This window comes from Syngnathus floridae, chromosome 3, assembly GCF_059516105.1.
Source record: "Syngnathus floridae isolate MCC-2025c chromosome 3, RoL_Sflo_1.0, whole genome shotgun sequence".
Classification (NCBI taxonomy): domain Eukaryota; kingdom Metazoa; phylum Chordata; class Actinopteri; order Syngnathiformes; family Syngnathidae; genus Syngnathus; species Syngnathus floridae.
Genome location: NC_142415.1, coordinates 18,936,268 through 18,960,991, shown reverse-complemented (window position 1 = coordinate 18,960,991; position 24,724 = coordinate 18,936,268). Strand labels below are relative to the sequence as shown.

Here is a 24,724-nt window from a genome sequence, read left to right as displayed (position 1 = left end):
GTGAATCATTTGCGGCATAATGACCCATAGAAGAAATAATCAAGTATTTTTATTTATGGAAAGGTTTTTAAATTTCTGCTATTTACAATCACCAACAAACCAAAACAAAGACAGTTTTAACTACAAACAGCATTTGTTAGGACTATACATAGGGTGTAATTCTCATTCATGTAAATGCATTGTATGTAAATTGAGTTGAATCCCCCACTGTCTAAAGCTGAGGTGAATTTTTAAAATTTAGTTGTGTTTTTGTGGAGTTTTCTTTTGTACCACAAGATGGTAGCAGAGTAAACAATTCAGCTCAAAGACGTCAAAACGTCCTCAAAATTTCAGGTTATCATGCAAATCCATTTTGCTTGTTAAAAAAAAAAAATCTTTGCAAGTCCTCCATTATAATTTCATTAGATCATCCTGATTTTGTGGACTTGTACATCAAGTAGCTTTCTTAAAATATCACTAAACCCTAAACCTGATAGTCTGTCAAAAATATCATTATGTAAATAAAACAGTAACTACATTATTAGTTTATAATAGCGACCTAGTGCTAAGACATTGTATTGAATAAATAACTCGAAGTTAGGGGCTTTTCGAAAAGTCATAATAGTTATAAACTATCCATGTGTATTTATATGAAAGAAATTAAAGGTAAACTAAGCAGGGGTGTAAAAAAAATTGGTTTTGATTTGACGACTAATCGTAATTTCTTTCTGCACCCCCATTTATAAGTGTTTCGACAAGAGGAAGCGAAATACAATATATACGTGAAAGCATCCTACACATAAGCACGGTAATATCAGATATGCGTCACTTGACAGTAGATGTAAATAGACGGTCCACATACAGGCACTAACTGGGAATCGGGCATGGAGGTGCGTCAGGCTGCCGCTCTACACCTCATTGTGCCGGCTCAGCTCCTCCGAGACGCTGTTGTACTCTGTACCCCGAGCGCTCATGCCCAGATACTGTTTGAGGAACTCTCCGAAGCGTTTCTGGTTGTTCCACTTGCGCGCCGACTTGCGGATGCCGATGAAGCCGCCGTAACGCTTCTGGTAGGACCTGGCCGGCGCCATCAGCTTCCTGTAACCGTGGCGACCCTTCACAAAGCCGCCGAATCTCTTGGAGGCGCTCAGACCAGAGTCAGAGTCCTCGTAGTCTTCATCCAAGGACAGGGAACCCGCGTCCCTTTCAACCAGCTGGGTCATGTGATCGAACCTTTGTAAAGGTAGCTCTTCTTCCCCTTCTTCATTCCTCTGGTTTTCTTCCTCCTCAGCAGGAAGGAAGGCATCCACTTCCTCCTGGGATCTTTTGGGCATAGACAACAACGACAAGGATCCTCGGCAGGTTTCCCAGGAAGATGCTGGGGAAGTGGAGCCCTCACACTCAAAGAGACAATCCTGACAGGGAAAACAGATTAAATCCTTTTACTAGAATTTATTGATCATGAATTATTATTATTGCATAAGTTGTATAACGTGATATCAAAAGAGGTTCTTGTTTGAGTGATATGTGTCTTATGATAAAAAAAGGGGTCCCACAAGGGTCTATCTTTAGCCCATATTTATTTATTTTTTTGTGTTTGAGGGAGCTAAAAATGTGGAATTGTATCGCAATCATACTGAGCAATGTTAGGGTACATAACACGACTCAATACAAATCATTATAACAAACACATTGTTCCGTGAATATGTCCGTCGTAATTAAGTGTTAGCTGAGCTGAATGGTTGCTGTCACGAGGCAATAAATCATCATTTGTGCCTTTTCTTCATGCCCTCAAATGTCTTGTCGAGAGATGCGCACATTCATCCCCCGGAATCAATTAGCCACAACAAATTAGTAAAACTCAAATGCCAAAAGGCTAATTTGTTGAGTCACAGAGATGAAGAAGTGGAAGGTTTTGCCTCTTATCAGTAAATGAAAATTGAGTCTGTCAGGAAAAGCTTAACCAATAGTTTGTGTGTGTGTCTGTGTGTAATGTGTGTAACGTGTGCTCACCATAGTGTTGAAGGTGAGTCGTTTCGGCAGGATGAGGCTGCAGGACAGGCAGTCATCCTGACAGTCGGCATGTATGCCATCAAAACAAAACAGAAGCATCAGGAGCGCCACCAGCATCTTCATGATGGTCTGCAAAAAATATTTAGATATGTTAGATCTTATGCGAGCATCTTGATTATTTTGATTTCAAAATGGCGATCTAATGAAGCACATAAAACAACACAACTCGTTAGGAATTCAGAGACATGACCTGCTTTTTCATCTTTTAATGGATCTCCACAAAACTAACTTTCGAAATATTCATCATTGAGTGTTGTTCTAAATGGTACTTACTCGACAAACAGAATATTTTTGTGAGGATCGGGTTTTATAAGAAAGATAAGTGTTGAACAATAGACCTGATTAGATGCAGACATCTTGACTGGTTTACGCCCCACAAAAAAAAAAAAAAAAAAAGAAAAAACACAATTGGCGCTGATGACGAAAAAGTCAAGCTTCTTGCACGTCATTATAACATTAATAACGATTGTGTCTTCACTGAGATGCTAGAATGTGATTTTGGAGGGGAAATAAAACCCCAAAAAGTTTTTTCCGACCTAATTTTTAGGAGCATAAGTAACATTTGCACTCATTTAATAAACTCTTTTTAAATACAAAATAATACTTATCTGGTTTCAGGAGAAATAATTGTTCAGGTAGTGCTACTCTTTCAATAACAGCAAACTGTAATTTCACTTTTCATTTTCGTAAACCCATTTTTTTAAATTCCCATTGCAAATAAGCAACTATGCTGACTGAATTAAGCCAAGATACCCCGTCGACTGTCAAATCCTCCCGGGAGCTCCCTGAAAGCAATTAATTTGTTTTTAATGAACCGATTAACTGCTGAGTAAACCAGCTAATTAAACCCATTAGAGTCTGTGCTGGTGGAAGTCTGGTACGATTACCAACAACGTTCCAGAAAAACATCCAATCCACAGAAAGCGCTGTGAGCGCTGCGGCAGTTGAATTTGAAATTTAAAATATGGGGCGAGTCAAGTGTGAAAAAGAGAAAATATCGGACAGTATCTGGAAATGCTCTTAGGATGAGTTTTTTTTTCTCGTTTATTGCTTTTTTCCTGTCGAGAACATGACCATGAAAATAAATGACTTCCGGCTACCTAAAGCCGGATTATTCATGGGCGAATGACCGCACTGCATATTATTATGACCAAACTCAAACTTTGTGATAGTTTTCATCTCATCGTGTTTCTATTGTGGTCGTAATTGAACACTCATTTGCATGCATGGTGCAGAATATATTTGGATTATAATCCAAATTAACATAAAAAATGTTTTACACTTTTCTACTGTGTAATGTAAATATTGCACATAACAATTTCATCCAAAGTTCCAAATTATTTTTCTTTCTATATTGACTCATGTCTTTATCGATCTGACAAAAAGCTTCTAAGAGTTCATTATCTAGATAAATATCCACATAAAAGCAAAAATCAAACCTTCACCTTCACTTTATCTGTCAGGCCTACTCGAAAAACACTCTTTTTGAACTATTGATAACTGATTGGCCAATCTATATCACCAATCAGCTTGATTGAAATGCTAATTGACTCCCACTCGTGCTCATCAATTTTGTGTCTGAGTTGTTTTCATCACAAAAAAAAACACATAAAAAAAGGAAAAATGGCAAAGATCTCGACAAAATATATTCTACTTTTGTACAATTCAAAACTGTTTGGATTCTTACTCTGGCAGCGTTATTACAAGCAGACACGGTAAGCTAAATCCAATTCCGCCGTTCAATGCGTCTAATCACCTCGGGTCGATTAATGACGGTGGACATGGGGGTCATATCGGACGGTTTCCTATTGATTTTCTTTGTTCGCATCTCCAAGGTGAGATGTCGTTAACGGCTTCATTTAATTTCTATTTAGACGGACTTGTGTAAGAAAAAATCAAGAGGCGACACCTGAATGGCGGACGGCGAGCATTCAAAGCGTCGCTGTTCAATACCCCGCTAGACTGAAGAGGTGATTAACACGAAATACACAACAGAGACAACTAAAGTCCACACACACGAATACACAACACACACAAATGAGCCAGTCAAAAGAAGGAAGAAAGTCATTAGGAGAAAAGATACAATAATAGTGAATGGAGAGAAAAGGAGTCACACTAAACAAGAAAAAAAAAACTAGATTTAAAAAGCAGTTAGTAACCTATGTTAATGATATTAATATAAAAAACAACTTGAATGTGAGCGTATCTCTTCTTCTCTTTGTGGAAAACCCAAAGAGAAACCAAAGCAGACGCACCAAGGCCTTAATCCTGACATCTCGCCACCCGTGACCTAAAGGTTTCTTTTTTGTGAGCCAGGATAAGAAAACGAGACCCACTCGTAGGATAAACGGAGAAGCCCCCCGCTGCCCCTTACACAAAGAGAAACGCAGGGATCCCGTCGTTTCCCGGGACATTGGCTCTTTGGATTAAATTCGTACGGCAACATTCATAATCGAATCCCGGCGTGTGACACATGACCGCACATTATTATTATTATTATATCTCCTTCCATCTTACCTATGGAGTCTTTTTAGTCTTTGATTTTTGTATCTATTTCACACAGAGACTCTGCCAAATTATAACAACTAGAAAATTCATGTGGAAATTTCAAACGGGATTGCTGATTGAAGAAATGTGCATTTGTTTGAATTATTTGACGTTGGAATGTTTTGAGTTGGCCAAGTGGGAGGAAAAATAATAATAATTTCAGGTTTTTATTTTGAAAATATGGTGAGTTGGAACAAAAATGTAAGGAAAAGGCGATGAAATTAGCATTACGGTGAATCTTCTCATCTACGACACCGTTGGCACACATTTTAGTTGAGTTCAGCTAAAACTGCGAGGTCACCCACTCTATATGGACTTGGCAGTGTCTTCGCAAAAATCCTGGCTGAATGGGTTCGACCTTCATTCGGAACCTCACAAAAAGCCTCCACGGCCATGTCTCGGAATTCCCGGCATCCATTTTAATAGCTCAATGAAAAGCTGCAGTCTTCTGGTAGTTATTAGCATTAGCGAGCATTACACTTAAGAGGTTTCCTCCGAACTTTTCGGATTTTCTATTTATTTTAAATTATTAACAAAAATAACATCATATATTTTATTATGGGTGCTTTTCACTTACCTTGTCGGCAGCACATACACAACAGCCCACCTCTAATAACACAATGGTGACCTTAATTATTTCAATACATAATCCCTTAATAATGCTTTCAGTCCAATCTGCTGTAAAAAAATATATTTTGGGAATAAATTTGAAAAAGTATGTGAAAGTGGCCCGTGCACTCCTACCGTGTTGGCGTGACAATCCTCAGGGTCCTTCGGGTGCAGGCTGGTAGAAGTTAAGTTCCTCCGTTAGCGACGGCGTTTGCGGCTACGTGGAAGGTACGGGCGAGAGCTCTTATAAGGGATATGTCCCCCCACCTTCCTCCTCATCGCCATCACTTGCCACCAATCACCCTCCTCTACCGGTTCACTCTCTCACCTCCTCCAAACTCTTCATGGAGGGAAGGAAGGAGAAGAAAGACACATGATTGCAGTGTTAGAAAAATCCATAGAATAGTTACTGCAGTTTTTAATGATGCTTCACTTTTGTGTTGCATTTCTCATAACAAACTTATTTTTGATAAATTTGCTTTTGACATATATCATCTGCATTTTTCTTGAGTAGTAACAATAAAATATATGAATATTGTTGTAGGTGAAGACGGGCTAAAATGAGTCTACGCTGATGAGTTGTGATTACTGTCATTTATCGTTTAGCTATCAGCCATTTCCCCTTTGGGAAATGTTAACGAGTATTTAATTAATGACGTGGAATCATTTATGAGAGGCCAATCTACTCACCGGATCAGAGACAAGCACCAGGCGGCAATCCACTCGGATGTTTCTCGTCTGGTTTCTCGTCAAAACTCTTTGTCATGGATTCAAAGATGGAGAATGCTACACAATGCCAAATAATTGCTCCTTTCATATTAAAGGTTTGATCTTTTGTATTTTTTTTTTTAGATGTTTTGCTAATTCTGCAAAATAATTTAGTAAAAATAAGCAGTTGGGACAATGAATGGATTTTTTAATTTGGATATATGCAACAGATGAAAATCAACCATGACATTTGTATTTGGAAAATATATTTTTCTAAATAAACAATACACATTACATTGATAAAAACTTGATACAATTGAATTTATGGCTCTTGAACTGTGCGGCTTAAATGCTAACTAAGGATGTTCCATACAAGTTTTTCTCAGGCCGATACCAATACGATACCATATGCCGATACCACATGCCGATACCACTAGTACTTTTGATACATAAAATTTCCCCCAAATAAACAATGACAGATTATTTTAAAGAAAGACCTCTATTTTCCAAAATAGTAGTTTCCTTAAAATTGCATGATATTAATGGCAATTTTCTATTCTTGTAATTTCCATTTCCTGATTACAAAATGGCCGCCGTCGCAAGTACCTTAAAATAAAGCTCGTATCGGTACACACCCAATAATGCTAACTATATACAAATTTATGCATAGCAACAATATTTGTTAACAATAAATTTCCAAAACTCACATAAAAATATATTGCAGCACAATTCTAAAAGCACGTGTCCTAAAATGCTCAATATTATATTTCAAGATAAACATTTATTCCAAGACGCAACCTGACAAAAGCGTAATTGCCTGTCGTCATTTCTCCCCGTTAAAACGGTGACACTAATGAAGCGCTGCCAACAGCAAAGGCGAAGAAGAGGAAGATGAGAAACAGGATGAGGAAGGCGAGGACTGTCACTCCCAACAAAATGGCGGAGGAGTGACAGCATCGTGTCATCCTCGCTAAATAGCAAATTTGCTATTTGCCGCTTCAATAACCAAACAACAATTCACGAGTCAGATCAAAATTGGTGTGGTCAATCGGCATCGCTTCATTTTTACTTCCACACTTTCGATCATTTTAAGCCTACTTTTTTTTTTTTTAAATCTGAAAACGGTTCCCAAGTTATATCTAAGATACTTTCATTTGTTTTGCTTCTTTTCCATGTTAACCAAAGCTTATTTTCGGGATGTCGCGGAGGTCACGATGATGGCTAGGAGGAGAGGCCAGGGTTGTAGATTGGGCAGACAGAGAAATAGATAAGCACTCTTATCTTCTCCACGCCAGACGCAGAGGCCCCGTCCAATCCTGAGCCGCTTGGAACAATTCATCGACTTATCCACCGAAAGACCTCCAGTAGTGGAGGAGAGAAGACAAAAGGTGCAAATGAAGAGGAACGTGCTGACGTAAAAGTACTCGGATGACGTTTTCCCTTCAAATGACGTGTTTGTTGACATGCCTCAACACAGCACAGCACAAATGGGCCTCATAGGATAGAATGGATATCGGATTCATCCTTTCTAGTTCCGGAAAACATTCTTTGGTATTATGCAAAATGTAAAAGGAGTTAATTGGTGGTATATCTTAAGTTGGTTTAGCGAGTTATCAACTTATTTTTTTGTTGTTGTCTTTTTCCTTCATTTTTATGAATTAAGTTTGGCTTGCGAGAATAAATGGGAAAAAATATTTACAAATCAGTGCTTTTTTTAAATTTAAATTAAAAAAATAAATATATATATATATATATATTTTAAAGACTTTTTTATATAAAATAAATAAATATATATATATATATATATATATATATATATATATATATATATATATATATATATATATATATATATATTTAAAAAGCCTTCATGTCGCTATGGCAACTTTTCAGCCACAAAAAGTCTCCTTAAATAAAAAGTTTAAAAAAATAAATGTTTTTTTCAATGGCTTTTTCTCCCCATAAAACAATATTTGTTTTCATGGCTTTCTTCCTATATGTTTATATAAAATAACAATAATATAACAAAATAAATTCTAAAAGAGATAAAGAATTTTGAAAAAATTGACAGCTTTGTATCTTATTTTTCATACAAAAAAAATCTTGTGTAACAGTGCCAATGAAAGAGCTCTAACTGTTTTTGGATTACGTTGAGCGTGGAGCCAAGGAGGCTCTTTCAGGGTGATTGATGGGTGCTCGAAGGCCGCATCAGCGACGTCCTGATTGAATAAACAATATCCCTCCATCGGTGACGACCGTATAATTCAACAGAATACCCGCAATCCCCAGCGGGGTCAGGAAGTCACACGACTTTCCGTAACGAACCAAATGCAAATCGTACCGGACGCTAACAACATAAAGCACAAATTCCACTTAGCTCTCCCAAATCTCGACATCACTGCTAAACATCAGTCTTGTTGGAGGACTTTCCAACTGCTCCAAAGATGGAAGCTACGGGTCCTACCCCACCAATCAAGCAGCTAATGAGCTTGATTGGTCAGCTAATGAGCTGACGCTACGATGAGCTCACGGCTATAAAACCTCTAAAACCATTCAGCTAATCGAGGTCTGGCGTAATGGACGTGGTCAGAGGCCTCCCTGGCCATCAAAGCGGGCCTCTTTTACCCCAACCCCTCCACCCCCAATTAAAATGTCCATAAACAACTATGGAAGTAGACATCTTCTGTACAAGGCGTGACCCCCGTATGACCCTTTGAAATTGCTGTACAGTACAAAAACACTATAATAGTGCAAAATTGCTATTCACTGTGGAAAAAAAACTAAAATTAAAAATTTGATGACGCATGATGGAGGCCCACACACTCAAACACACACTGGATTTACTGATTAGTGGTCCGGAACAATTACTGCTATCGTGTCATCTTAACTAGAGGCAGATAAAGAGGCACAGATCAGACCACCCCTTTTTATGCCCCCACCCTCTACTCTTATCATCAGACCCCCCCCCTTTTTATGCCCCCACCCTCTACTCTTATCATTCTTATCAGCACGCACACACGCAGACAAGAGTCGTTTCCAAATATGTCCAGCAGAGGGCAGCATTGTCCCAGAGACTGTGTTACTGTATTGACATTTGCTTAATGTTACCCAAGTCCTCTTCATTCTACAAAAACTCAAAGAAAGCAATTCGCATAGACACTGAAGGTAGACGTCAAAGAAAGCAGTCAGGCTGCTGAATTTTTAGGTTTTTTTTCCCCGCACATAACTAACTAGCCAAGCTTGTTGCTCGGTAACTCTAGAATCTAGATTGTCAAACAGGATCTAGGCTAGATCCTGTTTGACCTTTTGATTAATTGGAAAAGGAAGTTGGTAAAGGGCCAGGTCAGAGAAGCTGTTACAAGTTAAATGTTGGCCAACCTCACGCTTGAGGAAGTTTTGACATATCTCGAGACAACATCGTGCAAGCAGTCTGTTGCAACAAGTGTGGTGCAAATTTGGAACCTTTTTGCTTCTGGACATTTCTCAGACATTTATTGTAAAAGTAAATTTTCATAAGGTTGTAAGATAAAAACGTAGAAAAGGGAAGTGCTGCAAAGACTGTACATTTACCTCGCATAATAATAAATAGCACAAAGAAAAAATTGCAATTGTTGTCTGATTTTCTTACGTTATTATTTGGATGAGAGCAGTCAGCGCACAGAGCCAGAACAGGAGCCCGATAGAGGGTCTCGCTGACGTGGCGCTGCCCTTGACGGTGTAGCGGGCCAGCACACGGCTGAAGCCCCTTTCCTCTGACACGCACATGTACGCGCCCTCCTGCTCGTTGTCGATTAAGAGAAGGCACCCGTACGAGCTCCAGGAGCAGGGCGTGACTCCCCCGTCTTTGTGATGCCAGCTGTACTGGGCGTGGTGAGACCCCATGGGGCAACGGAGGAAGTATTGGGACCCGTGAGGAAGCATGACTTTGACCGGCATCTCGGGCATGCTTGAGCGACCAATCACTGTAAACAAGATTTCCGACTTATTGCGAAATATGTGGAAATGAATCATGGCACAAAAAGTCTCAACCCCCTCATTTTGTGTTGCTGGTGGTCCACCCAGGACACCCCTCATTAGCAAAGATGCTAATTGTTCAGAAAGTGTTATACAGTGTCAAATCACACAATCTTTATGAGTGCGCAACAAAAGTATGCTAATGCTACGTTCTGTTCATATTCATCCATCTAAACTATTTATACTACGATAATTTCTTTCGCTTCTGAATGAGATTCAGAAAACTATCCCCACGGGGGCAATTACGGAAGTTTTCTTACCGCATGCTAAGGCAAACATTTGTTAGCAATTAGTACATACAAGTTAATTGTACGGATTTGTTAGCATTTGACTAATACATGCCAGCGCTAACAATTGAGCTAAACTTATGTCATTTTTGGCCATTTTTTTATCATTAAAGAAATGCTGAAAATGCTATTTGTTAGCATTTAGCACATATATTAGCTTGACCTCTTTAGCCTGTCTTTGTCACCTATTAAATATATTGTAACAGTTCTTTAGCATTTATTTGTACATTGTAACTTTTTTAGCTTGTGACTATAATTTCACACTTTAGAAATGAATAATGTATGCTAAAGGTTGCCTTCTTAAGGTTGTTGTAGCTTCTTATCTACCACTCAACAAATGTGTTTCGGTTCCCATATGTGGTTGACGGAAAAAAGATAATATGATGTTTTTATATCAACAAGCTGACTGTTGTTTTGGATAAAACACGTGCACGTACGCCCGCATAGCAGAAGCTCATGTCATGCAAGTCCCATGACCGGTATTGACACTGCTGCTTTGTCAGTTTCATGGGTGTGTTCATATTTGCAATTCAGACGTTACGCATTTTGTAATCACTAAGAAGCTACAAATGTGGAACGTTATATTTATATTGTTTTGTGCTATTTTTTTATTGTACAAACCTTTGCTGATGTGAGGATGAAGTGAAGACCCGCACAAGTGATAATTTCCTGAATTCACATCCTGAACCACGTTGCTCCTATCAAACAAAACATACATGTATTAATCGGACTCATAGTAAGATATTTAGATATCACAAGTTCATAACACAGATTTTACATATTAGAACTTTGGAATACTTGGAGGGGTCCGTGAAACTTCCAATGTTACAACCTGAAACTATTACAAAATATTAAAACTGCAATCAACATGAGTCAACACCCATGAACAAATTCAAATCAGTCACGCTGAATCATTTTATCAAATAAAGAAAAGTCAAGTCGTTACGTCACGATGATGAACGAGTCATGTCATTGTTGTGCTTTTTCCACTGCGTCATCTTTATTTGTTGGATTTTACAAATGCTAGTCATCAAAAGCTGAATCGTTTTATTCGATCTCTCGCTGGGTATTTTTCTGACTCGTATAAAAAATGTCAAACATACGGTGCTAACCGGTAAAGCGAGAATTACAGATATGAATCTACTCAACTGAGACTTATGTCTGTTTCCTGGAGAAGTGTGATCATTTTTTAACCACCGTGTTCACACTTCGGGGAAGATCTGAGTCTATATGCAAAAAAGTGTGTCACACCTAGTGGTGGTCGTGGTGGTGCATCCGGTGCTGTCCCAGCCGCAGTACGGGTCTCGTGCTAACACGCACTCCTCGCACATGTTTCCATAGTGGTTGCAATCTGCCACGTCCATCTGGACGATCTGACGACGAGAGCTGACGTAGAGTTGTTTCTGCGGAAAGTTTAATGTGAGATCGAAATGCGTTCGGCCAGGATGTTGTTTTTCATCGACTCACAGAGGAAGGATGGAGGGTGATGCTGTCGATATGAGCTCTTTGGAAAAATGGTCTGTATTCTGCGATAATGAAAGCTGTGCTATTGTTCACCACCAACTTGTCCACTCCTCCGCAATCTGGTGGAAAACAAACAGCAAGTCAGAGACCACCAAAAAATCCCCTCTGATTTTTGGGGTTTGTCATAGATCAACAAATGCCTTTCTTCAGGCATCTTAGAAAAATAACTAAGTCCACAATATGTTTCCTCCAATTCTTTTCTGGACAATGATTTTATTCAGGCTTCTGATTGACTAAAAAAAAACTTTAACTCTGCTACTTCTCCATTCAGCTATAAAGAAGTATTACAAATGACATTTGTCAAGCTAAAATAGAATTACAGAAGTAAGTCCGTGCCTGACTTTCTTCAGGAAGTCAGCATGAGTTAACCCTAACCCTACTGGGTCATGAATAATTAGAGCTGTTTCTATATTTACTCTGTTATTTTAAAGCAACCAGTTTGGGGTGAAAATGGACTTTGAGTTATGTGGCATCAACCTCTGTGGTATGTGACTGAGCAAGTGAGTGTTGCTCCAATTTTCACAGGAAGCTTGAGACACCACAGTCTCACCCTACATCACACTGACTCTGCCTAGTTTGGGCAACAACAAGTCGTATTGTTGTCTATCACAACAAGGTTTTGTCCCCTTCGGCCACCGGTGTCAAACCCAAGGCCCGGGGGCCAGACACGGCCCGCCAGATCATTTTATGTGGCCTGCAAAGACAAATTGTGCATCAAATTCGTGTGTCATTACAAGAATTGCAAATTGTCTTCACTTTTAATATCTTTTTTTGGACCAGTTTTTACTCGTCTGATTTGAAAAGTTATTTGTTTTTTTTGTAGCTTTTACTTTGACAGTCATAATGGCCCTCCGAAAGAAGCTATGACTACAATGCAGCCCGCGGAAAAAAATGAATTTGACACCCCTGGGTTTTTTTTTTTTTGTGCAAGAAGAACATGCAGTGGATTATTTTGCAATGTGAAACAAAGACCTAGTGAGATCCGTTTCCAGCAAGCGAAAGTTGTCAGATCAGTTTCGGTACCCCGATACTCACTTCGAGTCAAAAAGAGAAGCGTGTGTTCCTTTGCGAGATCAGTGTCTGTGAGGATGTGAGTGTAGACATGGGGGCTAATGAGAAGTGGGCCTGACTTCTTCACAGGCTTCACCAACTTCTCCATCTCAGAGTTCATCTGGGTCATCTTCAAGATGTCCATAGAGAGACGTGTGCTGTCTGCGACACACTGAAAAGAAAAATATGATTAGTTGAATCCTCCAAAGTCTCAATTGAGTTATTTAAGTGTTCGTACCTGTCTGGACCGGCTCCTCTGATGATCTGAGCCTTTAAAGGGCGAGTCGCTAAAGACGTCCTGGATGTCCTGCATAGCGTAAACGCATACGGCGCTCATGTTCCTGCGACGAAGACACCGCTTTGAAAACTTACTTTCCAGTACATTAATAATTGTGTTTTAAATTGTACCATTCGTTCCTGAAGAGCGCATAAACACGGGTGTCCTGCCATCGTTCCGCGTGCACGGTGGCAATATCGACCATCTCGTAAAATTGCCTTTTGCTCGTTGGGTCACCACAGGAGAGTCTGGCGCTCATCTGGGAGGTCCACGTGAACTGGAGGTTGTTTTTGGGGCCGCCCATGTCCGCCTGGTGAGATGCAAAATAACCATCTTGATACGCTTTAGGGTTTCTTATACGTATTATTTTTATTTTTTTTTTCAAATTTGTTGGGTCACTTTCACGCCACGATTGGATTTATCACTCACCAAGCAAAACTGGGAGATGTACGGAAGCCACGTGCTGCTCCATACATTCAAATCTTTATTCCTCTCCTTGTAGAAGGCGTAAACTTTGTCCTGCAATGGTTCGTCCTCGCGTCTGCTCATGACCAACCCCAAGTAATGCTGCTCTACAGGCAGAACAACAGCTAAGCTCATTTAACAACACAAATATTATAATTAGATAATTTTATTTAAAATGTCACATTTGCTTTGCCTGCGGTGAGAGGCACACCTGTTTGTTATACAAGTAAACTGAAGACAAAATCTCATTTTGCAGGGGTGTCAAACTCTTGGCTTATGGGCCAAATTTGGTCCGTGGTGTAATTATATTTGGCCCGTAAATTTTGCATCGACTTTATGTGTCAATGCAAAATATCTTCACTTTTAAAAAATAGTGATGTTACCAGCAATTTTTCCGACTATTACCTTTATCGTGGTTAGCCGGTCCCACTCTGTTCTTTCCGAACTTATGGACGCCCACGAACTCCTGCGAGCCGGAATACGTGACGTACAGTGAGGAACCTTCTGCAGATTCTGGAATTAAATTAAAAATTTGTGCTTGGTGTCGAGATTTTTTTGTCGACAGCAATCCATTAGGCTGAAACTCACCAATGAGAGCAGAATGTTCAGCATCCTTCAAGACAAAACCTTGGATGCTCCTTTGGATGCTTTTCAGGTCATCGGCTAGTGTGCAGAAGGGAAAATCTTCTGATAGGTTCTACAAAGCGACATGGGAGGTCAGTAACAAGACTCCAGCGTCTCGTTCATTTTCTGTGTCTCACCGTATCGCAGCAAAGTGTCTCCGCTCCGTCCGTCCCGCACAGAAACACTCGGCTGGCGTCTTCTCTCTCATGGGCCAACATCACCTCATGGTTGCAATCCTGGAGGAAATTTTAGGAAGTGAGGACCAAGTAATAAGAGAGCTGAGTTTGCGTGTCTCACGTTTGCCGACGCTCCATTTTTAATGCACTCGGCCCACAGCAAATCACGTTCCACGGGAGCCTGCAATGGAAAAATGATTGGAATGGTCATTTTATTGAGTTTGTCAAATTAAGCCTTAACATGCTGCGACAAATCATCAGTTGTGATGCGAGGAATTATCCACTTGGACTTAATTGGTCTAAAAATGATCATTTAATGAGGACAAATAACGAGACTTTGTTCATCTGTCGATACCAGCGACAGAATTATTTAAAATGTCATTTTGTCAACTGAACTGAATTGCTCAAGCTTCAATTTTTAAAGCCAAAATCGATCTTCAGAGACGACCTCGATGACCTGAAGTTATTCAGCCATATTTAGTTAGACTTTAATTATTTAAGCATTTTAGAGGTTTTATTGATTACCTTAGAAGTAGACTGGAAGTTGAGAGAGATCAGACATCTTTTTCCTACAGCCATGATCTTATTATAATCTCTTTCTGGAAATAGAAGTTTATGGACTCCCTCTGGTAACATCACACTTTTAAGGGTGAGCTCTGCCAGAGGAAACATCAAAAGACAATTTAGATGACATGTAAATCAAATTAGGTCAAAGTCAAATTTGCGGCATACGCTTTGAATCCGACCACAGAGACTTGCATGTTTATTAAATTACTTTTCACATGGGATTTAACCAAAGCTTCTCGGAAAACTACATCTCCATCTTAACAAAACTACATTTATTTTTTGTATTTATGAATTTATTTATTTAAGAAATATAACTACTTATATTCATTTCAGAAGTTCTGGTATAGAAGATGGATGGATAACTACAACTTTTTGCTACTTCTAAAACATGTGGAGTTTAAGAACAAGTACTTTTCAGGCGCCAAAGCTTGTCTTATCTTGTTTGCATCTCAACTGTCTTTGCCTTCCTGCTTTGATAGATAACGTGGAGGTCACCTACCTTTCTTTGTGAAAATCATCCTCGGTATAAGCGTCGGGTCCAGTGAGCTGACATTCGCGAGGAGCCATAAAATAAAGAAATATTGAAAATACAGGTCCGCTCGATAGATTGTCATCGTTCTGCGTGAGTGGAAAGCGCGTCTGCACAGCATAAGTCCGTCGTCGCTTGAGCAAATATTTGCCCACCCCTGTACAGTGGTACTTTATATCCCCAGCAGGGGGCACTGTAAGACGATCTCAAATTATCCTCGGCCGCTTTCAGATCGTCCAAGAATATTCAATTTTTGAAAAATAAGATGAAAGTGCATATGCATTAAACAGGCTTGTGCACAAATAAAATATTCTAGGGCAATTTAGAATGAGAGAGAGAGAGAGAGAGAGAGAGAGAGAGAGAGAGAGAGAGAGAGAGAGAGAGAGAGAGAGAGAGAGAGAGAGAGAGAGAGAGAGAGAGAGAGCATCATATGAGGGCATCATAATTTTGATGCTGATGCTGGTGGGCTCACACTGATTCCACATGTTGAAGAGTGTTGGACACAGTCATGTCGCACTACATTCTGCCAGGTAAGAAGCATTTTATTTATTTATGTATTTATTTATTTATTTAACCAAAAATAACACTTTGGAGCTGCAGGCTTTAACTTATTTAATCAGTGCTTTTAGGACAAAATATTATGAAGTAAACACGGTCCTAATGAAGTTACATAGCCACTGCATAATGAATTCCTGAGTCAAAGGACCGGAGCAAAAACAAATCCTGCTGACTAAGCAAATTTGTGAATAAATTGAGAGAGCATCGTGTTCGTTTGATAGTGTGCACGATTTTCCTAATGTTAAATAATTTTTTCTCGGCTCAACAAAGAACTTGAGGAGGATCCCTGAACTCCGATTGATGTTGCTCTAACCAAACATATTTTACAAATTGGAAGGTGACTGGATAGATTTATAATCCTAATAAATAACTAGAATGCAACAAAAGAAGTGTAAAAAGGAATTATAGCTTCTGAGCCCCTGATTGGACATTTAAATTAAAGCATGTAATCATATTATATGAGGACACTTGCTGTCTGGCTGTCAGGAAATTTATCATATCCTCTGTCTGGCTTTTTGACAATGTCTTAAGCGATTGTGATAAATGAGGGACGTTTCCTCATTGATCTCATTAAGATGAGTCTAACTCATTTACGTCGCTTCAAAATTTTAGTCTGGTCCTTGACCTGGTCTGGTCCTCGCTATCAGAATACTCAAGCTTCACTTTGAACAGTAAATATTTGAGGTTATCACAGATGCAAAAGAGTTCTCAGAATGAAACTATGGTTGCCTCCAGTTCATCTGCAGATCCTGCTAGCCGTTCTCCTGGCCATCTTGTGCTACTGCGTGGTTGTCGCCTTCATCCTCTACTGCAGGCCAAAGAAGGACGTGCCCTCAGATGATGATAAGGAGTCGGGCATTTTGTGCTCTCACCCCAACGAACGGGTGACCGTGACGGTGACGCCGGCGCTGAGCACGCGGCCCGTCCGGCAACAATACGAAGAACTTGACGGCGACAATCTGGACTATACGTCTTCTAAAAGCAGCTCATCTCCATCCGAGGATGACCTCAGCGATCTCCCGTTGGATTCCCGGTCCTTGTCTCCGCTGCGCCGCCTCAGTTCCCCGCTCGATCCTTTACCGTCCCGTCAAAATTCGAACCACAGTCGGGCCTCCTTGCCTTCGCTCACCAAACTGGTTCCCAAATCTCGCTGGGTGAAAAGTCGACGCAGCACCGTGAGTGGAGAAAGTTTGAGCCACCAGGGTGCGCTGTCTCCATTCCAATACGGCTCCACCACGACCCCAACCAAGCCGACTCCCTTGCTCCACTTCTCCTTGCTCTACTCCTCAAGTGGTACCCTGGTAGTCAACATCCTGGGGGTGTCCGGTAGGAGGCGGAGTAACCGGGTTTTGGTGCGGGCTAGCCTACCTCCAGTGTGCCCAGTACCGTGCCAGGTGGCATCCCGGCGCCGCAGTTTCAGCCCGGAGCTGCAAAGCCAGAACTTGGCTCTCCAAGCAGGCTCCTTGGAGAGGCTAAGGGCATGTACACTAAAACTAGAGGTCTACAGCCGTGACTTCTCTGGCCTACGGGAGGTGGCCCTGGGCGTGGTGGAGCTGCCCTGCCAGCACCTGGACTGGGAGCCCGACACGACGGCGACCTGCACGAGGGAGCTCAGCCCTGCCAAAAGTAAACTCAAGAAGGTAAATTGATGCATGCTTATAATCACTAGTTAGCTTTGTGCTTCACTTTTCTTCATCATGGTCAAAATGAGCAGCAAATTGTTGATGCACCATGCTGAAACTCTGCCAGTGTTGATAAATAACTCCGCAGATTGTGCCAAGTCTAATTTTTGTGAAAGCCCGTCTGGCTCATCGCGTTCCCCTCCAGATTGGAATTGACTGATACGTTCGGACGTGTGCGTGAGGTGCGGCGCCCGTGAGGTAACGCCGGGCGCCCACACACTTGATTTATGACCAAAGTCGATCTTTTCAAGTCGGTTGCGCTCTGAAGATTCGATGGAGCAAGCGAGTGACGCAAAAGTGATTTTATCAGAACACGTACACGCTTGGCTAGGTACTTAAGGATGTCGGAATACCTGCAGACAGGAAGTGATGTCACATCCCTCAGATACTCACTGGGATCTATTTTGGGATGCACCACAAATAATGAAGGGAACATCTGCTGCCGAAATGACTCCTTCAATAAATGTCCCATTGTTGTGTTGCCGTTCCTCAGAGTATGAGCTCACAGGATTCGTGGTCACGCAGGAAGAGCTCGTTGTGTGCGCCGAGATCTTTGGGTCAGATCTTTGTGCTGCTCCAGTACCAGGTGCCGGCCCGGCGCATCAAGGTGATGGTGCGGAAAGCCGACCAGCTGGCCAAGCTCACGCGCATCCCTGGCGCACCAGGTAAAGGCAATAATCACAACGGGTAGATGATGTTTGAAGTTTGCTAACCCGAAACACAAAATGTCCTTTCGTGACAAACAAAACGCAAATGATATACACACGACTCACTCCAATATGATTCACTCTAATGATACAATTGATTCAGTTCGATTATCTTGATACTATTTACTTCCGTGGTATTCATTCAAATTATGATTTGATCCAATTTACCCTTGTGACATTGCATGATTCACTCTAATTATGATGATCCCGATTACCGAACAAATTCACCCCACTGGTGTATGATTCACTCAGATTACAATACGATTCGATCGACTCCTATCACCATGATTCACTCCAATTACAGTATAGTATAATCTACTCCTTTTACAATACGGTATAATGCATTTCAACGATAAAAAGTCCTCCATTTACAATATGATCAACACCAATTATGATTTCAATTACCGTATTTTCCGCACTATAAGGCGCACCGGATTATAAAGCGCACCTTCAATGAATGGTCCATTTTAAAATTTTTGTCTATATATAAGGCACACCGGATTATAAGGCGCACCTTCGATGAATGGCCCATTTTAAAACTTTGTCCATATATAAGATTTATACATTTGGCCGGCGGGTCGGACTTTGGACACGCCTGCTGTAGTGGCTCAATATTGGTCCATATATAAGGTGCACCTGATTATAAGGCGCACTGTCGGCTTTTGAGAAAATTGGAGGGTTTTAGGTGCGCCTTATAGTGCGGAAAATACGGTACAATACCGTACTCCCTGTGTTCAGATTCACTCCAATTACAACACCGGTGGGAATCACTTCAGGTGTACGATACAATTGACTCCGATTACGATCGTTGATGAACCCGTTATGGAACTGCGAGGGATTCCTTTTCTACTACGTATTAGAAACAACAAAACACGCGATGACTCTTCACCGTCTTGTTGTATAACCAGATTAGGAAGCCATGTCGGTTCCTCTCGCGTCTACTTAGCATCTCATTTCCAGCTTCGCTTCACTGGCGCGCAAAAAGCAAGACAACAAAAACTAGCGTTGACGTTTCCGGATAAATTCATTCCACTTTGTTACCCCCAGAGAGTCCCCACGCTTCCAGGAATGTGTCACCACCACAAAAAGACATTTGAATTATTAAGCAATCCAATTAAAATGATTAAAAAAAGGGAAGCTGCATTTTCTTTGGACCGTTGACAATGCTGACGCGAAATACCGGTGCCATGTTTTTCCTCCTCAGTCCACTACATCATCGTCAAGTTGCATCACGACGGAAAAGTAATCAGCACCAAGGAGACCAAAGCCGCCTGCGGTTCCAGTCCCGTTTGGAACGCCCCTTTCTTATTCGACTTGCCGCCCGGCGACGTCGCTCATCTGCCATTGCTTTTTGAGTTCATAATCATGCAGGTATCGAAAAAAAAACGATTCCCTCGATTATTGTGAAGACATTTCGATACGGGTCACTCTAAATAATGAGATGAACTCAAATTCCGATGTTATTTTCCCGTTCACAGGGTCGTCTGTACACCAAGAGTAGCATTTTGGGGCATGTGCTGATTGGTGGTCATGTTTCGGAGGCCGGGAGAGGACACTGGAAGGAAATGTGCAACCGGGCCCCCGGGGAGACCGCTCGTTGGCATGCCATCCAATCAAACGTCTAGTAGAAATGACTGATAAAGAATTTGATTTGTTTTTTTGCTGATTTCATTGTAACATGTTCGAGATGAATGTTTATTCCCAATCGGTCAAGCGCAAAAAAGCAATAGCCCTGCACAAGCGGTACAACCTGAAGCTTTGTTAGCTTAGCTCGCTAACGTGTTGTTTTCTTTTGTATGCTTGTAACGATTGTCTTAAATTCTGTGTGACACCATTAGTGATGTTTTATTCTATTTTCAAGAGCTAATTATGCTAAGACAATTTTTGCCTTAGTGAGTCAAAGTGACGCCTTAAAATCTGTTATTTTTGCGCTACACAAGCACATTAGCCAACAAGCTACAATTTTCAGCAAAACTGAAAATCAACACTTCTGTTAACATATTTTTCTTCTCATTATTTCCGCCATGTTGGCAATTCACATTGTTGACTTTGTTTAAAAATAGAGCGCAACTATGACGTAATCTCCATCCTGGGGCAGTGTGATGTCATAACACATGAGCCAGCATGTGACATGGTGACATTTACACAGTGTGTAATATGCCGTGTTATTTAAATCGAGCGAAATGTGAAACACTTCATTAGTTGGGACATTCAAGTCAGCCCTGATGTCGCTGTATTGAAAGACTTTAAGTTAAAATGGGGAATAACGTGTGTGTTTTATTTTTGGTGTGAGGAAATTCTGCAGAATTGTGATATGATCATTTAAATGATCAGAAAAATAAATAAAGAGACTATTAATTTGCAGATTTTGTAATTGCTATTTTCTCTTGCTTTTATCTCATGTATTAATCATTTCCCAAGTATGGAAACCTTTCATACACTGTTTCCTGTTATCACTGGCTCCAGTCTTGGGTTAAGACTATTTCCTGAATTTACCACGTGTAAGAAATGATCATTCGGTCAGTCAGTGATTTCTGAGTCATATCTCAAAAATAACAACAACCTTTTCTTATTGATTATTACGCTGGCTTGTCCATGTGTCACTTCTTATGAAGCCTTAAGGCCAACTAAGTATTGGAGAAATAAATAAAAGCCCAAAAGGGAAAATACGAGTTGACAGTTAACCAATATGAGCTTTCTAGCATCAACCACTGCTAGTTTATCTCTAGTGTAACCTTTAAATAACGCACGCCCCCTAGAGAGCATCAATGTTTAATTTGTGTAAGCAATGTGTTGAGAAAAAAATGCTATGAATTATTTGCCTTCATTCACGAGCACGTATACGTTAACTAGAGTGACATATGTTATCATTGGAACATTAAATAATAGTTTCAAACATGTAAATGCTATATGTAGTATAAATGACATACAGAAAATAATGTATAATATAAATATCATGTAAATGTGTAACATGTAAATATGTTTTTAGAATGCTTTTATTATAATTTTTATAACAAGGTACAAATGTACATACAGTAATTTTTTTCAGAACTCTTATTAATTATATAAAAACATTATAACAAGGTACAATATTGTAAATATGTTTTTAGAACTTAAAAATTATTATAAAAATTTTTGGGTATAAAAAGGTACAAGTGTACATTCTGCAATTGTGTGAGCAACTTTCATGCCGTAATTCCTCAATTTAGAAGTTCTATTTCCAATTTGTGAGTTTTTATTTATTGTTTTCAATTTGGAAAAAAAGTCTGCAATGTACAAAGCCGCGATGTAGCGAGGGATTACCGTATTCTCAAAATAATTACAATGAAAATATGAACTTCTCACTGTGGTGAAGGAAAGGAGTTCAGCATCCCAATCAGAAGGTACATAGAATAGAATTCTCATTGATGCAAAAACTCATGAAGTCTGCTCAAACAGAAGGTGAAAACTTCACGGATCATCGCTCATCTCCCCAACACACTCGGGAATTCTCAATGGGTTCTCACCAGTGTGGGTTCTTGTATGACGTGTTAGAGATTTCTTCTCAGAGAATACTTCTCCACAAACTGAGCATTAAAAAGGTTTCTCACCAGTGTGGGTTCTTGTATGATGTGTTAGAATTCTCTTCCGAGAGAATTTTTGGCCACAAACTGAGCATGAAAAAGGTTTCTCACCAGTGTGGGTTCTTATATGTCGCGTTAGAGCTTCCTTCAGAGAGAATTTTTTGCCACAAACTGAGCATGAAAAAGGTTTCTCACCAGTGTGGGTTCTTGTATGATGTGTTAGACTTCTCTTCCGAGAGAATTTTTGGCCACAAACTGAGCATGGAAAAGGTTTCTCACCAGTGTGGGTTCTTGCATGATGTGTTAGATCGTTCTTCTGAGAGAATACTTGGCCACAAACTGAGCATGAAAAAGGTTTCTCACCAGTGTGGGTTCTTGCATGATGTGTTAGATAGTTCTTCTGAGAGAATACTTGGCCACAAACTGAGCATGAAAAAGGTTTCTCACCAGTGTGGGTTCTTTTATGTCGTATTAGACCTGCCTTCTCAGAGAATACTTGGCCACAAACTGAGCATGAAAAAGGTTTCTCACCAGTGTGGGTTCTTGTATGTCGCGTTAGAGTTTCCTTCCGAGAGAATTTTTTGCCACAAACTGAGCATGAAAAAGGTTTCTCACCAGTGTGGGTTCTTGTATGACGTGTTAGATTTTGCTTCACAGAGAATTTTTGGCCACAAACTGAGCATGAAAAAGGTTTCTCACCAGTGTGGATTCTTGTATGTCGTATTAGAGTTCCCTTCTGAGAGAATTTTTGGCCACAAACTGAGCATGAATAAGGTTTCTCCCCAGTATGGATTGTTGTATGACATTTTACAGATTGCTTGGTAGAGAATTTTTGGCCACACACTAAACAGGAAAAAGGTTTCTCACCAGTGTGGATTCTTTTATGATGTATAAGAACTTTCTTCTCAGAGAATTTTTGGCCACAAACTGAGTATGAAAAAGGTTTCTCACCAGTGTGGATGCTTGTGTGCATTTCTAAGCTTGCCTTTGCTGAAAATCTTTCGCCACAAACTGAGCATGAAAAAGGTTTCTCACCAGTGTGGATTCTTACATGAGCTGTGAGAATTTTGTTCGCTGAAAATCTTTGGCCACAAACTGCGCATGAAAAAGGTTTCTCCTTAGTGTGTCTTCTTGTGTGTGTTCTTAAATTTGACTTCAGACAGAATTTTTGGCCACAGAGTGAGCATGAAAAAGGTTTCTCGTCAGTGTGGATCATTGTGTGCGTTTTTAAATGAGCCCTCTGAGAGAATTTTTTGCCACAGAGTGAGCATAAAAAAGGTTTCTCGCCAGTGTGCATTGTTGTTTGCCTTTTTAAATGTTCTCTCCGAGAGAATTTTTGGCCACAATATGAGCATGAAAAAGTTTTCTCGTCAGTGTGGATTTTTCGGTGCCTTTCTAAATGGCAACTCCAATGGAATTTTTGGCCACAATCTGAGCAGGAAAACCTTTTCTCTGCGTGCGATTTCATGTGCCGATTCAAAGCAGTCTTATTAGCATAACATTTCCCACACTGAGAACATTGCGTGCGTTTGTTTTGAGACACATCACCACCACCAGAAGGAGCATGTGATGACATGTCATCGCTATCTGATGGTGGAGCTGCTTGTGCTCCTCCACAATGGTCTTCATCACCTTCTCTGGTCATTTGTTGACTTGAGCTGCAGCTTGGAGGCTCCGCCCCTTTGCTTACCTCATATTCTCCTTCCTCTTTAATACAAGGCCGCTCCGGCTCTTCCTCCTTGTTTATGGTGCAAAGAAACATCTGCTCCATTTGTTCATTCAAGGGGTGGAGCTCTTCGCCCACAACTTCCTCTTTAGGGTGACTGCGCTCTGGCTCCTGCTGCTTACGACCAATAATTTCACTGATGTCTGCAGAACAAGGCAAACACAAAAGTTACTTCTTCAATCTGCCTATCACACATGATGTAGATAAAATAAACACTGGGAGAGGATTCATTATAGAAAATATTTTTTTCTTAAGCAAGTACTAACCAGCTCTGCGTAACAGAACATAAGGCTGCAGCCAAAGATCTTCCAGTCGTCGACGACTACTGTCCTTTTCCTCCACGTGCTTTACTGTGATCCTTGCAAACATTTTCAGCCTACAATCACAACAATTATTCAAAAATGTTTCGCAAACAAAAGTGTCTTTTGGACAGCGGCGAGCGAGCTATTTGTTGAGGTAATTGAATATTGGCTATCTCATATTTATGCAGCAATATTGAGCTAGATTGGCATGAAAATAAGCTAAGTATCATAAAGTTAGCAATGTGGTAGCTTTCATGCTAATGAAAGAGGCCCGTACTTCTGTACTGCAACTAACCGGTACTACAAATAACGGTGCTAACATGATAACTTAGTCGTAACTTACCTCTTTAGTCGTTGATTCACCACATAAATCGCGTGTTTATCTGATGCAGTCAAATAGAAGGAGATAAGTTTCTGTTAGAGTTACTTTCTGGCGCGTAATGATGATGTCATTTGAGGGAGGTCCCGGATGCCCTCGAACGAAGGACCGTGGGACGTTCAAAACCTGCTGGGAAATCAGGGTTGCTTAAAATGTGTACATGCAACTCAACAGTAGTCATGCCACGAACGTGAACACAAAATACAGCAAACTTCATTAAATAGTTTGAGATAACACAAATATAATACTGCAAAAAACCCAGAAATTTTATATCAGTTCATAGGCAGGGGTGATGCCACTTCAGCCCAGTAGATGACAGTATTGCGCCCACTACCGACCAATAAAGAAAGGCCGTAAATGTGACGTAGGACATTCGCG

The 24,724-nt window shown here is 40.4% G+C and overlaps 3 protein-coding genes and 1 pseudogene across 5 annotated transcripts; 1 reads left to right on the top strand and 3 right to left on the bottom strand.

Annotated features, from left to right (window-relative positions):
• Nucleotides 1–29: 29 nt before the first annotated feature.
• LOC148400950 (prepronociceptin-like) lies at nucleotides 30–8,848 on the bottom strand. Of its 2 annotated transcripts, XM_088371884.1 has the most exons (4): nucleotides 5,899–7,723; nucleotides 5,344–5,548; nucleotides 1,993–2,121; nucleotides 30–1,394 (listed from the first exon to the last, which is right to left on the bottom strand). In XM_088371884.1, exons 3-4 carry the CDS (start codon nucleotides 2,113–2,115, stop codon nucleotides 888–890), a joined length of 630 nt encoding a protein of 209 aa, XP_088228010.1. In that variant the 5' UTR covers nucleotides 2,116–2,121; nucleotides 5,344–5,548; nucleotides 5,899–7,723; the 3' UTR covers nucleotides 30–887. The 2 variants fall into 2 exon arrangements, with proteins under 2 accessions (XP_088228010.1, XP_088228009.1); XM_088371883.1 differs by having other exon boundaries at nucleotides 5,344–8,848.
• A 531-nt stretch (nucleotides 8,849–9,379) lies between these two features.
• LOC148400949 (semaphorin-7A) lies at nucleotides 9,380–15,775 on the bottom strand. Its single transcript, XM_088371641.1, has 14 exons — nucleotides 15,400–15,775; nucleotides 14,859–14,989; nucleotides 14,455–14,514; nucleotides 14,295–14,393; nucleotides 14,122–14,230; nucleotides 13,939–14,046; nucleotides 13,498–13,640; nucleotides 13,200–13,378; nucleotides 13,030–13,132; nucleotides 12,777–12,963; nucleotides 11,685–11,800; nucleotides 11,469–11,620; nucleotides 10,839–10,915; nucleotides 9,380–9,878 (listed from the first exon to the last, which is right to left on the bottom strand). Exons 1-14 carry the CDS (start codon nucleotides 15,548–15,550, stop codon nucleotides 9,541–9,543), a joined length of 1,953 nt encoding a protein of 650 aa, XP_088227767.1. The 5' UTR covers nucleotides 15,551–15,775; the 3' UTR covers nucleotides 9,380–9,540.
• A 59-nt stretch (nucleotides 15,776–15,834) lies between these two features.
• Nucleotides 15,835–20,923, top strand: LOC148400948 (uncharacterized). Its single transcript, XM_088371642.1, has 5 exons — nucleotides 15,835–15,959; nucleotides 16,723–17,627; nucleotides 18,163–18,334; nucleotides 19,581–19,747; nucleotides 19,855–20,923. The coding sequence occupies exons 1-5, from the start codon at nucleotides 15,938–15,940 to the stop codon at nucleotides 19,999–20,001; spliced, it is 1,413 nt and encodes a 470-aa protein (XP_088227768.1). The 5' UTR covers nucleotides 15,835–15,937; the 3' UTR covers nucleotides 20,002–20,923.
• Nucleotides 20,924–22,086: 1,163 nt separating this feature from the next.
• Nucleotides 22,087–24,455, bottom strand: LOC148400947 (uncharacterized; annotated as a pseudogene). Its single transcript, XR_015857633.1, has 3 exons — nucleotides 24,311–24,455; nucleotides 23,932–24,041; nucleotides 22,087–23,808 (listed from the first exon to the last, which is right to left on the bottom strand). The product of XR_015857633.1 is annotated as an uncharacterized LOC148400947 (transcript).
• Nucleotides 24,456–24,724: the final 269 nt, after the last annotated feature.

Coding starts and splice junctions, on each gene's coding strand:
- LOC148400948 (XM_088371642.1), top strand. CDS start 15,938: ATGTCGCACTACATTCTGCCAG. Junction 17,628..18,162: donor CCAAAAGTAAACTCAAGAAG/GTAAATTGATGC, acceptor GCCGTTCCTCAG/AGTATGAGCTCACAGGATTC. Junction 19,748..19,854: donor TTGAGTTCATAATCATGCAG/GTATCGAAAAAA, acceptor TCCCGTTCACAG/GGTCGTCTGTACACCAAGAG.
- LOC148400950 (XM_088371883.1), bottom strand. CDS start 2,115: ATGAAGATGCTGGTGGCGCTCCTGATGCTTCTGTTTTGTTTTGATGGC. Junction 1,395..1,992: donor GACTCACCTTCAACACTATG/GTGAGCACACGT, acceptor TTTCCCTGTCAG/GATTGTCTCTTTGAGTGTGA.
- LOC148400949 (XM_088371641.1), bottom strand. CDS start 15,550: ATGCTGTGCAGACGCGCTTTCCACTCACGCAGAACGATGACAATCTAT. Junction 14,990..15,399: donor GATGATTTTCACAAAGAAAG/GTAGGTGACCTC, acceptor TTCCTCTGGCAG/AGCTCACCCTTAAAAGTGTG. Junction 10,916..11,468: donor ACCACCACGACCACCACTAG/GTGTGACACACT, acceptor TTTGTTTGATAG/GAGCAACGTGGTTCAGGATG.